Here is a 14,395-nt window from a genome sequence, read left to right on the forward strand (position 1 = left end):
TATGTTTAAGTGTTTACTATAATCACGATCTTAATTTAGCTTCTTCGCATGCTAGCACTAAACACAAAGATGTGGAAACCAAAGTATAGGAGAAATTTAATTAATGCCTGATGATGGCTGTAGATAAAAAGTTAAGGAATCACCACAGTCATTATATTTCAAACAAAAGGGTAAATGTTTTGTCTGTTTTTTTATTTTTTTGTAGTTGCAAAAGTCAAGGGATCGACAAAATCAGTAGGGGATATTTAGGTAACAGAAATATCTATGCAAAATATAATCTTCATCCACTCAATAGTTTGTTTGTTTTTTAGATATTTTAGTCTGGACCAAAATAACAAGTTTACCAACATTTCCATTAGATGCCATGACACTTGCATAATCAAAAATAATCATTTTGACTGTGTAAAATGATTAATTTCTTGCAACAAAAGCCACGACCCCTTCACACTCAAGAGCGTATCAAAAATTTACAATCAGCTCTTCAATTGTGCATGTGCGCCTGTCGTGTGTCATAACGCTCAGCACTGACGTCCTTTAAACATTCATATCAGACGGAAGATTGCACTCACCTTCAACCTGACATGAACTTGTAGGTCGTTCACCGTCCTGCTGGTGTCTCTACAGTGACAGTTTGACTCTTCTCAGGTAGTTTAAATCATTTATCATCCAGTGATGTTGAAGCATGGCCATTTGTGATGTCTTTTTTGAGACCTCACTTCAGGTTTCATTTTCGTATGGCAACACATTCGATGGTTAGAAGATCTCCAACTGATACTTGTTGCTCAGCTGTCAACCAAGCTTTGGTTTTCTTTGTAGATAAATATTTATGCTTGCTAATGCTCTAACAAAGACTGGCATGTTATAATTTTACCAGTGTTTAATATTCTGAAAACCCTCAGCCAGGATAAATGGAACAACAGCCAGACTCGGAGGCTTTATTATACTTTTATGAGATGATAGTTTCAGCATTTCCTTGCCTTGTACAGATCTTTAAATTTTACTGTGCTCATTAAGCTGGGCGTGTTCAAATAGACTATTTTTTGGAGGAAGTCATGATAAACATGGCCAAGCGGATGGGTCATTACAGTGGATTTTAGTAACTTATATATATTTAATCTGAGTATCATAATTTTTTATATGTATCTCAAGATTGTAATGTTTACAGGGACACAGAAAAGAACCTAACTTCATGGGAAGATGGGTGAAAATATAATTGTACACATGATAACAAATGTGCTTTAGTCTGTGTATATACTTCAGTACTTATTACTGTTACAACAGTGCAGTTATTTGACCTCACGGAAAATTAATTAAGAGCCGCCTCACTGACACTTGGATGCTTTGGCAAAAGGAGTAATGTCTACTCACTTCCTGCCAGGCTGCAGTCATGCCCTGTTCAGCATCAGGAGTGTGTTATTAATGTTGGCATCACACTTAAACTTTAAAGAGAGAATTGATGGGTTTGCATTGTAAATCAAAGGTTACATGAAGCTCACAGAGTGGAGTATTAAAATGGGCAGTAGTTTGTCTTTTATGTTTCCTCCCTCACATTCTGAAAAACGCAAACATTTATTCAGGTAGAAGTTATTTTGAGCAGCTGACAAATTGGACAGTAATTTGTTGTGTCAGTTGATTGGTGGAGATTTTAACAGACCAGAGCCAGAGTTTGATGGATGGCCACCTGGTGGAGAGGCAGCCAAGTGTGACCTCTCAGATTTACACGGTCGCTGCAAAGTCAAACCAAGCGGGCACACACACACGTTTTGTCTCTGTGAAACTTGATGATGGAACTCAGGGAATCGCCATTAAGTACAGATATTTTAAAAATGACAAATTGCCTTCACGAGTTAGGCCAAAAAAACTGCTTTTAGGCACACCAAGATAATACGCAGGTTGATTAGAGAAAGTCCGGGCGACAGAATAAAAAAAACGGCCTGATTAAACGCCATTTAGCAAATTTAAGTGGTTTGAAATGCTTTTCCAAACTGATTTCTACAGAGGTGTCTTAGTCCAGATGACCTGTCCACACAAGTCGAACTTCAAAGTGTCTCTTCCGTCACTCGCAAAATGACACACATCAACACTGTCAGATTTAAGGCAACAGAAGTGCATGGGAGCTGCAGGAGGTAGAGTCCTTCTCCTTATACATCTATGGGCCTTCTGTGTCGCCGAGTTTGTCAGACGTCCTAGAGAGTCCTGCATCATGCTTGGGTGGTGGGCAAAAGGATTGATCTTGATTCATTGCTTCCCTGTTGGAAAGCCACGGCACCAGGCGTTCCAACAGCAACCCATGCAGAGCGGTTGGACAAATCCAATCTGATCACTTGGAAACAAAAAAGTCTATTTTAGATATCTGACTTAAGAAACAAATTGCTTTTTGACATGGTAGCCAACTGCTCAATTCTGATGATCTGTTATGTATTAAGACTATATGGTCCAACTACCTGTGGACATCATTTAAATCAGTAGGTTAAGCTGCCCCTCTTTCATTGCTAATAGCTGCATTAAATGAGCAGCATACAGCCTCTGTAGACCTCCTTCACTGCAGATATTTTGACTTGGCAAAGCAGGAAAAGGACGAGTGAAGGAAGTTGTTTTACGCCCAGCTCCAGCATTAGCATTCACAGTACCAGGAAACTGTGTGAGCTGTTTCCAGAGCTCAAAAATGTATTAGTTTCTTTTTAATGTTATCTACTACACTTTTTCTTTCCCTGCTATGACGAGCCAAAGTGTCTGCTTTGAAGAAAGTCCACTGACACACATTTGAAGTAGAGCGGGTCATACTGGAACGCTCATCAACTTTCTACGTCACAGTATCACAGCTTGCCATGCTGTGAAGCTGGACCACTGAGAGCTGAAGTTAGAGGCCCATTCAAATATAGACTGTAATGTCCAGTAAACAAAAGTGTGAGTAGTTACAAGGTGGCGACTCAGTGACAACCAGACATATACTTACGGTTATTAATGTCACTCCTCAGGTCTGTAAAAAAAAACCTGGACTAAATAGTTGAATGGAGACACAGGGGCCTCAGTAAAGAGAAACATTTACTGAAACAGTCAGTGATACCACAGCCGGAAAGCAGAACCACCCACTGGTGAAGCACTGGGAGTATTCAACCCGCGGAAAACAAAACACAAACTAAAACCCACACACAAATATAAACACCAAAATATGCCACGACCAACCAGATCATCGAGCATGACCACACTTATGACTGGAGGTCACCACGATCTGCAGCACAAGAGAAAAAGAGAGACAGGATTGAAACTCAAAATTATAATAAAATCATCCCTCAAAGAAAAAACACTAAAGACTCGGGGTGGGAATCACAGGGTAAGTCACGATACGATGTGCAATTCATGGCCCAAGATAACGATAATATTATGATGGGATGGGATTCTGCAATAATTGATAGTGCAAGACAATCATATAAGGATACATCACAATGTCTGATTAACTGAAGAATACAAAATGCCTCTAAAAAGTGCAGAATTAATGTATTAATGCAATTCAGTCAGTTTCACAGATTTTGACACAAATTGAGAAACAATGATGCGGTGGCACTAAAGTTTAAAGACGTTGATGACAAAGCATCAAATCACAATTTGTCCTACAATTAAGACATAGTAACAGTTATATTAACATTGGCACATAATTAAGATATATAAGTTATGTATATGTACAGTACAGTGTATCTTATGGTTGTATTTGTGCTTGGAGTGTCTTCACTGTCCCTCAGGTTGTGGCATGTTTATATTGCAAGATAAATGTTAAATGGACTGTACTTAAATGGTGCTTTTCTAGTCCTGCAGCCACTCAAAGCGTTTTTACACTACATGTCACAATCACCCATTCATACACTGACGGCAGAGGCTGCTACGTTAATGCCCAACTGTCAATCAGTCATCACATTCACACGATGGCTATGCCACCAGGAGCAATTTGGGGTTCAGTGTCTCGCCCAAGGACACTTGGACATGCAGACTGAGGGAGCTGGGAATCGTACCACCAACCTTCCGATTGAAAGATGACTCTACCACTGAGCCACAGCCAACTTATTTCTGACTTTTGAGAGGTCATAAAGCTTTTTCCAAATTTGTTGAAGTAAATGTTCCTAATATCATGAAAATAATTTATTTTCAGCTTCAGACAAAGACAAAGCACCAAAGTCTTTGCAGAATCCTCTGCTTATTCATTTTGGGCTCTTACCTGATTGGCTACTTCCCCGTTAGGATCCTGTAGATTTGACAAGTACAAGGTCCTTATGCCCCTATAATGATGAGTTTCAAGAGAACAGACAGGGGGATAGAGTAATGATGAATCATATAGAAGTTAATTGTCCTTATCAATTCTGACCCACAACACAAACCTATTCACAACTCATTAAGCTGTAATTATATAACATTACTTCCTTTTACTAAGCCTCCCAAAAGTGTTAGGCTATATCATACACACTACCAGAACTCCCTCATTACACAATTATCTCACTAATATACCCTTTTTTTTTTAACTCTCTCAAGTAAATTTGAGAGTGCCAATCTCTGAGGTCGGGTTTCAAAATCTTGTTGAAAGCTGTGGTACAACATTATTGGCCATGGTTCTGGATGGCTAAAGGCATAGGAATAAACGAGGTCACCTTCCGTACAAGGTTCAGGTGGGCTCTGGCTCAAGCCCTGCATATTTAAAGTGTAGCCCTGAATATAATGTTAAATTTAGGCCTGCAGTCAAATTGACAACTTTACTACTAACCGCTCCCTCTGCTCTGCTCCGATGATTAAGACATGTAGGCTACTTTGAATGTAAATCAGGTTCCCAGAGTGCAGACAGTAGCAACAAAAAATAGCTTACTGGTAAAAAATCCTCCAGTGGGAGGATCGCCTCCACCCCCAAATGTCCTAAAATGATAGTCCATTGTAGTACGCTATATTGAAATTGAAATATTAAATGAATTAATTAGGTCTCTACTGGATTACTGTTTTGCATAATGGCATGCAATCAAAGAAATAATGATACTTTGTGGCAAAGAAAAATGCTGTACCAATAGTGAGTATAATTCTGTGCCATTTCATGATTAAAATCTACCCTAGGTGCATGTGTAAGGGTTTAGTTGTTACTTATTTGAGTTATGCTCGAACTTGTGTCCATGAAGGTGACGTAGTCCTGCTGGGTTTATGTGGTGGTGGTGGTGGTGCACCAGATCCTAATCTCATCAAGGAGACTGATCAATTCCCTGATTAAATCTCAGAGTCAGTTTTTTGTTGAGCAGTTTTCAGTGTGAATTCTGTTCTCATGTATCAAAGTAATTAGGCTTTTTTCATTCTAGCCTTCCTGATGACAATTTTCATCAAATATCTTCTGAGTGTTTCATCAGTTCTGCCATCAGTAGGTTCAAACATAAGAGGCACAATCAGTGATTGGTGTTTGATCCTGTCTTTCCAACATCACATGATTGCAGACATTCATGATGACTGTCAGCCACCAACTACAAATGTTGCAGGGCACGTTTTGAGTCTCTTTTATTACTATAGGATATTGATGATTTATGGTGTAGCTTTACAGTACAGAGTTACCAGGGCAGCTATTTACACCCTTTGCATTGAACGTATGCATTATACGTAGGTTGTGCGTCATGTTCGTATTTGCTCCTTTTTCTTCTCTTAAACTGGCTTCACAGTTGCCAAGCATACGCTTTCTTTAGTAGTTTTTTTACGCTATTGCAGAGCTACAACCTAGCTTTAACTTTGAGGTAAAACTAAAGAGGAAATTTCCTCGAAAAAATACCAAATGCCTTGTTGTAGTGGGGCTTCTGAGAGGACAGTATTTTAAGCTTGATTTTACATATAACCATGATAGTTTCAGTGGGACTTAACAGCATGTTGTTGCTTACTAAAACAAATACTGCTCCTTGAATCAGTTAGTTGTCTGGCAGTTTGGCTTATGTTCATTTTGGTATCCTGAGATCCAGACTGAATGTTTTTTAGTCATTTTGGGGTATATATGTAGATTTTTTTAGTTTTTATATAGCCTATTAAGATCCAAAGACAATTAATACATCTTTATTTGACAAAGAACAAAATATGATCCAGTTCAATGTCGTATCTGCAGGTTCTTTGATTGTCAAATTAACTAATACATTTTCATATAATTAGAATCTGAGGGTGCTTTCACACCTAAAGTGGGTTTGTTTGATCGGATCAAAGACCAATTTGTTACAATGTTGCATTTTGCTTCGAGTTTGGTTTGTGATGATACGGCAGCTTTTACCAGCAGACCAAAAGTTTTGATGCGTGAGGAAACTGCTTTCTGATTGGTCAGAATTTCCACGTGGCAAAACTGCTGTAAGTAAAGAGCGCACACTCCTTAATCACACTCAACAAAATCGCGATCTTTAATTTTGCTGTAGTTTTTCTTTCTTACTTTTAACTGACGTTGTTACAGATCGATCAATTCCATTCTCCTTTCGTTTTTCAAATTGTTCAGTCAGACCATAATTCTGTTAAAGCCCCCACCTTGTCGATCTCCCACGTTTGTCCTCTGCTGATCTGGCTGCCTGGCTTTCTCTGCATCTGTTAACAACCTACAATGCACAGCTTTTTGGTTCGCTTCCTATATTAGGTCCTATTTTAAGTCCGTATGATCTCACCTGAATCGAACCGGACTGTGTTCGTTTAGAAACAGACCAAGTCCCGTCTTTTCTGGCAGACGGTAGTCCGGCAATTTGGTCCGCACCAGAGTTCGAATGCGTGTTCTCACCTGTCCAAACAAACCGGACTTTCAGAGTAAAGTCCGAAAGTCTGGACCAAAGCTGTCAGGTGTGAATGCACCCTAAGGCTGTTGCATTACCTGTTCTAACATTACAAATCAATTTATTACAGATTTTATATTGATTATTGATTAAATGATCAAAAGAAATGACGGCTATGGCCATTATAGTGATATATTTTTCCGAGGCCTGGTACTCTTTTTTCTGTGGTGATAAATGTTCTGAGCTCTTTGGAGTGGGACACTCTTGTAGCTGTTCTTTGAGAAGACAACATTTCTGGCTCATGGGAGCTGTACTCTAAGCAAGTGACAGATACAGTGACTTCATTTGAGATCCTAAATTAGAGACACTCCTCACGCAGCAGACAGAAATGTAGTCATTTTCTTCCCGTTTCGAAAGGCCATCCATCGATGCTGTTTCATCAGCTCAGCATGGGCTCCCGCCGGTTTGGCTTCAGGAACAAGACGGGCGGATGGAGAGGTGAGGGAGCAAACACAGGTATGTTTTATTGATCAAGCACAAGACGGGAGAGAGCCTGTGAACATGAGAATGAATAATTCATAAGACAAGGAGGAAAGGAAACAGAGATCGGCTGAAGCTGGGAGGTGAATTCAAGAGGCAGCAGAGGGACAAGAGGGGACGCCGGGTTCGGATTGTTTGCTGTGTTGTAAGAAACAAATTTCCCAACTAATAGAGTCAGCGAGGCCGCTAATGCTCATGTTTGAACTGGTACGCACCTGAGAGGGCTGCAGCCTTTTGCACGCTGATAAGTGCAGGTAGCCTAAATGTTTTCATCAGTTCTGATATATTCCACTTCTTTCCATCCAGGTGTTCCTCTCTCACTGTGGTCCCCTGTGACATGTGCTGTTGGAGGCCCCGTTCCCTTCTTTTTAAAAGCAAGACAACCGGACTGAAAGCAAATCAAATGCCAGGAGGTTACAAAAGATCATTAAGTGGTTATTTTGTGTCCCTTTTTGGTCATGTTTTTCTCTTTGTGTGCATCTTTAAATCTCTGTGGTCATTTTGTTTTTCTTTGTGGTCGTCTTAGTCTCCTCGATTTGCAGCTTTTGTGTCTCTTTGCTGTTGTTAAGCATCTTTCTGTGGTCGCTTTGTGTCTCTTTTTGGTCGATTTGTGCCTTTTTATGGTCATCTGTGTCCCTTTTGTTGTCATTTTTTGCATCTCTTTGTGGTCATTCTGTTTTTCTTTTAGGACATATTTGTCAATTTGCAACTTTTTTGTCTGTTTGCTGTCGTTGCTTTGTGGTCATTTTGTGTCTGTGGTCGTTTTGGGTCACATTATGGTAGTTCTGTGCTTTTTATAGGCATTTGTGTCCCTTTGTGGTCGTTTTACATTTATTTGCGGTCGTTTTGCCATTGGTTTGTCGTCATCCTGGGTCTCCTCATTGTTTTGTGACACTTTATAGTCATGTTGTTTCTCTTTTCAGTCATTTTGTGCCTTTTTTTATAGGCATTTGTGTCCGTTTGCGGTCGTTTTGCACCTCTGTACATTTTGCGCCTCTTTTGCTGTTGGTTTGCTGTCAGTCATCTTGAGTCTCCTTTTCATTGTTTTGCATCTCTTTGTGGTCCTTTTGTGTCTTTCTTTGCACGTTTTGGGTCTGTTTTTGGTTTTTGTGCCTTTTTAAGGTCATTTTAGTCCCTTTGTGGTCGTTTTGTGTCTCTTTGCTGCTGGATTGTTTTTGTATCCATCTTGGGTCTCCTTTTCACTGTTTTGTGTCATTTGGCATCTCAATGCTTTTCTTTTCCATCTCTTTGTGGTCGTTTTGTGTCTTTCTTTGGTCACTTTGTGTCTCTTTGTGGTCGTTTTGTGTCTTTCTTTGGTCATTTTGTGTCTCTTTGTGGTCATTTTTTGTCTTTCTTTGGTCACTTTGTGTCTCTTTGTGGTCGTTTTGTGTCTTTCTTTGGTTGTTTTGTGTCTCTTTGTGGTCATTTTGTGTCTCTTTGTGGTCGTTTTTTGTCTTTCTTTGGTCACTTTGTGTCTCTTTGTGGTCGTTTTGTGTCTCTTTGCTGTGAGCTTGTTCCTGTTGGGGTTTGGAATCTCCTTTGTTTTGTTTTGTTTTGTGTTCTTTTGTTTTATTTTCAGTAACATTTTGCAGGTGAAACCCAGAAGCACCTTGGGCTGGTTCAGTAGTTCACTCCTGTTTCATATTTTAGCTTATTTATGAGCCCTTATCTAGGCCGACCTGTACACTCTACTATTCAGCATCTGTAAATGATTTCCACTATGGTTTTAAGGTCACATCAACCAGCTGATTTCAAAGCTCATTTTGATTATTAGCACAGCTCATGTTCTCTTTCATAGCTGCTTTCCTGGAATCACAGTAAAGATGATTAGATTCCGGCCCATACACAGACTGTACAGTTAATGAAAGTGCTTTGACAGCTTGTGAACACGTGTTTTTGCTGTTTTACTAAGTTTTAGTAGAAGATAAAAACTTAACTGTGGGTCTATTCTGCGTTATGAGCTTTTTAGTGGGAGTTTTTTCTTGCCATCACTGAAGGCCCGGGGTTGTGACTCGTCATTTTCATTTATCGTTTTCATTTATTGTTTCATAATGCAGGCACTGTGAAGCCATTTGAGACTCTAACTGCTTTCGAGGGCAGAACGCATAAAGTTGACTTATACGTTAATAAGAACGCTGCATGAAAACACAAGTGTAAAGGTCCATAGGTTATACCTGACCAAACACTCAAAATCAATATGTGAAGGAGGAAATAGTCTACATCTGTCCGGGCTTTTTTTAAACTGCGTCTCAGCATGGGAAATTTATAATCGCTGTCTGCTAAGCCAGAAAAACAAACAAAAATAGAAGCTATCAGATATTCCTGCAGCAGGTCCAAGGGTCCACACCATCAGCCAAACTGACACCTGACATATCTCCAAATCTGCACATTTATCCTCACATGGCAGAACACACAGGTGACACAGTTTAGAGCCCCCTTGAATGCTTACATTACATTTAAACATGAAGTTTGCAGGTTCCTGACAGCACACTATGGAGCATGACAACATGCGAGACCCAATGCTATGTGTGTTTCCTGTTCTGTGTGTCCCTTTTCACCTTCTGTTGTCTGTAGCTCTGCGGGGGATACTGATTGTCAATGAGGCGCACCTGGCACTGAACAGTATTTAAAACTCAAGCACTGACATCAGAGGAGAGTGGAGTGGGAGCTGCTGTCGTGTTGCCTCTCAGACGGGGCCTTGTGTTGTTGTGTTTTGTTGCTATTGTCCTTTAGTTAGTCTTTATTAATGAATTGGTTGCTTGTCTTTAAATACAGTAAATCAGTGGGTTTTGAGTGTTTTGAGGTGTTTCACATGGTCAACTTTAGGTACTTTTGTGGGTTGTTGTGAGTCCAATAGGGCCACCATAACATCAAAAAACATGGACGACAAAGAAAGCCTTTAAAGCTTCTTTAGTATCTGGATGATGAACAGTTCCTATTGGATTTAATGGGGTTCCAAGATGTCTAGTTCTCTAATACATGGGTGTTGCATTTGTGTTTTGTTGTAGCTGGAGGTAGAAATAATCCATTCCATTTATATTGTTCAGTGATGATCATTAAGGTAGTTCCTCTTGATGTTACTCCTCCTTCTGACTGACTTCTATTCAGATGAAGTTCAGTTGTTGCTGGAACAAACTCCATCATTCAGTTGAACTTGATCTGTACAAGCCCTGTTTGTAAGGAATCTCAGTCTGTGCCTCTTCCATTCCATTCTTCCATTCAAACCCCCTCATTTTTTATATTTAAGTCTTAATTTTTTTTAAATAAATATTGACAATCTTTCCAAAAAAATGGCTTGAATTGTGCTATTTGTTACTGATGGGCAACATACTGGCATATAGATGAAAATCAGGGGAAGACATATTTGATGAAAACACTTAAACATCTGTTTTGATTTCATGTTTACTTTAGACTCGGACTTAAATCTGTTGGACAATGAAAGTTACCTTTGACAATTCAAAGTTGCAACTATATTTCCTATAGAAATCACACTTCCAGCAAAGTATTGATCGAGGAGATACCTTATTGACAACTTATTTTGAAATGGCAAAGTGGGGCTCAATTAAAGAGACCATTTTCATTGTGCAGCATTTTGCAACAACATGCAATATTTTTTTTTTCGTCCAGATGGTTGGAAGAGTGGAGAGGATTCTGGGAATACCTTCAGGGCAGTCTTCATTGTTGGTAAATGATTCTCTGGGTTTTTTCAAAGATCAACACATAATTATTTTTTCAGAATAGCAGATGCTTAGCTCTGTGACTCGATTATAAAGGTAATACACAAGAGGCACACACTGATTCTATTTGAATGATCCTCATCAGACTGATTTTATGGCCTTTGCCTTAACTCAATGATGCTTTCAGTCACCTGTGATGAGAGCTCCCCTGCTGAAAGCTGCTGCTATGGTTGGTAACACTGATGATTCAGTTTGAAGATTCTTTAATGAAGCTTTGTTGGTATCTGTCTCGTTGCAGCATTCCAGCGTCTCATGCATTAGCATGCTAATCCCAGCGTGTGGAGAGATGTTTTATTCCTATTTTTTTATTCAGGTTAATAAAAATGGCAGGGACACTTCTCATGCCAGCAAAAAGAACATGTTAATCACCCTGTCATAGCTCCACCTCCTGACTGATGTGTGTAATTTTTTGCTGATGACCTGAGGGGGACACTTGAAACGTGCCCACAGTTTTTGATTGCTCAGGGACTTTTGCTCTCTCAGGTTCAGATTGTTTGAAGGCGGAAAGAAAAGTAGAAAAAATCTTTACAAATGCATGAAGAGCTCCAGCACCTGCAGTGCTTGAACCTCCAAATGCTGCTGAAAACACCCTCTTAAAGCACTTCTCCTATGGGGCTATTTAATCAAAGTGTGTCTCTGGTGTACTTACAGCCTGGATTACTCTTGACGGCCCGAGGTGGGAAGAAAAAGGAAGAATTTAAAGAGTCACAAAAGGGCCTGAGGAGGCTTCAAAGACTACAGATGAATCTTTGTCATTTGAGCTCTGATTGGTGCTGTGGGGGGAATCGCCCGGGGCCAGTCTGGAGGATCCTGCTAGGTATTCATGTAGAGTCTCCAAACAGGATCTTTTTATTGTAGTTTGTGCAATTTTCACCCATCCACATCCATGAAGTAAAAAAGCCCCATGCATGAAGGCCCAAGGCGCTTAATTTCATCAGATAAATCTAATTAATGCTTGTTGCAAATACTTTAATGACTCCACCGTCTCTCGGCAGACGGACCACATAAACAATTTGACATGCCGATTCCTCGCAAAATCCCCCCACCCCCCGGTCCTTCCTGTTTGTCATCCTCAGTGTCAGGAATAAATAAAGCAGGATTACACACAAAACCTTTCAGCTTTTTCCACTTGAGAAATGACAAGATGACTTTTTTTAGTCGAGCCAAAACATTTAATACACACCATGGCAGGAGACATGCACTTGCAGCACTTCACACTGTGCACTTTCCCAACTGTAGCTCTTTTTCTTTAAACACATACAAACCATAAAATAACTTAAAACAAAACACATATTAAAAAAGGGGGGGGTTACACTTTTCTTTTTTTATACACGTTCATAATACTGCTTTGTAAAATGTATCACAGAAATTAGCTTTTGACACACAGCAAACCATAGGAACCAACTCAGGTAATACACTGACACTGTGCTTGTTGATAGTTAGCAGAAAAACTGTGAACGGGCGACACTCGAGAGGGAATGTCACAGAGAGGACAAGCGTCGGAAAGAAGAGTCTGTTTGGGGAGGAGGAGGTGGGAGGGTCTATATCCGTTCCTCTTTGATGATAAACAATCCAAGTGCGCTGAAGGGCAGCGAGGTCGAGCGCTAGGCGTAAAAGGTCTCCACTTTCACCGACTGACAGAACATCGTCATGGAGAAGACCAGGCCCAGGATCTGCACACACACAGGAAACAGATGAGCCGTTAATGGGTTCAGATGTTCATGTGTAAAGTCGCAGCGAGACGAAAAGGAGCTCTTCTGGCTCTTTGGCTCGTTGGCTGTGTAATAATGTACATCTGTTTGACAGTAAATGCCAAAAGGATTAATTTTCTCCGACTATTACATCCAAATCTCATTACGTTTATTTCTTGGATAACAATAGGATAAGATTCCAGACAACCCAATCTGGACTATTCATTTATTAAATGCTGCACAGATTGGAGAGTGTGGATGCCTTCCTTACACATGAAGTTTTAGCTCCAGTGTCTCCAACAGTTTCTCGATCAGCGGCCAATTCACTGTCAAATAGACTAACTACTGTAACTGATTAAACAAGCAAGAAACTGACCAGCTGCTTAACATACAAAGTTTAGTGGCAAGGCAATGCAGCTTTATTTATACAGCACATTTAAAACAGAAACAATTCAACATGCTTTAATTGGGCCAAGAGAAGCGTCAGACATTGCAAAAACAATGTGTGATAGAAACCAAAGGGAATTAAATGATGAAGATGGGAAAAAAAATCAATTGTGAAAAAATGAGGTCAAATGAAATGTAATAACTTAAATTCTGCACAAATTACAGCCCACTCGTAAGTTGTAATGTGCCCAAAGTGCACAAAAACATGGACAGAAGCACACAACAGACAAAATACGCACAAACATACAAAGTAAATTGTAACTTTTTAAATTAAAACAGCAATAATAAAATACAAAACTCCCACAAAATGCGACCAATAAGAGCGCTTACAGCCTATTGCAGTCAACTACACCTCAGACCTAAAATATTGTGGACAAAACATGTTTAACTGTGAACTACATTAACTGAATCCCTGATCCGCAGGGTAAACTTTAATCAAAATGCAAAACTAGGAGCATTCACTTCTTGTCAAAACGTCTTTCACTAGAAGGGAAGGTTCTGTGTGAAGGCCAACAAGCTGTCACCTGAAGGATGTATATGCATAATGCTGTGTAATCCTTCCATGTTTGTGCAGAGCCTGGTTTCGGGACAAATAATAGAAAGACATTTTTAAAAGGTTACGTTTTTCATTTCTAAAATTGAAAATGGCTCCAGTTTGACCACAGCATGACCTTTCCACTGCGGGATGGACAAATTAAATGTTGTTGCAGTAAAAGGTTTGTATTTAAAGATGTTATATTTAAGATCTGCCCTTTGCGAGACAAAACCAGGTTACTAAACTGAGTTTAGGACAAGTTTGCTGTCAAATAGTAACTGCCTGTCTTAATCATGTGTGTAAAACTGACACCCAAACTACAGAACAGGTCGACTGCTGTGGAATCCCAAAACAACATGATGGTTCCAGGGATTGGAGCACAAACAAACACATGCTTAACGTTGTGAAATGGTTGGTTAGGTTAGGTACAGGCACCAAGTTTGTGGTTTGTATTCAAATAAGTACGCACGTGTATTTTGCTGTGTGCTTTATATATGTGACATAATGTATGTGGCGTTACGCACAGTATGTACCGATAAGTGACCTTATGCATTTAAGGTAAAAATAGCCTAAGTCCATGCTGACTTTTGGTTTTACATGTGAGTCAAACAAATGTCTCCCTCATACATCTCCCCCACCCTTAACCAACGTCATTGCTTCATATACTAAATCAGATGACCTCTGCCCTCCCTTTTGTTA

At 39.8% G+C, this 14,395-nt stretch overlaps 1 protein-coding gene across 3 annotated transcripts in view; it reads right to left on the bottom strand.

Annotated features, from left to right (window-relative positions):
* Nucleotides 1–12,185: 12,185 nt before the first annotated feature.
* Nucleotides 12,186–14,395, bottom strand: part of tspan4a (tetraspanin 4a) — a 165,514-nt gene continuing 163,304 nt past the window's right edge. For all 3 annotated transcript variants that reach the window (XM_069657904.1, XM_069657903.1, XM_069657902.1), the window contains one exon: nt 12,186–12,696. In XM_069657904.1, the coding sequence (XP_069514005.1) occupies nt 12,628–12,696 (69 nt within the window). In that variant the 3' untranslated portion in view covers nt 12,186–12,627. The remainder of the gene's footprint in view (nt 12,697–14,395) is intronic.

The sequence above is a fragment of the Semicossyphus pulcher genome, unplaced genomic scaffold (assembly GCF_022749685.1).
Source record: "Semicossyphus pulcher isolate SPU_LCO1_2020_fin unplaced genomic scaffold, fSemPul1.0.p SCAF_1, whole genome shotgun sequence".
Lineage (NCBI taxonomy): Eukaryota > Metazoa > Chordata > Actinopteri > Labriformes > Labridae > Semicossyphus > Semicossyphus pulcher.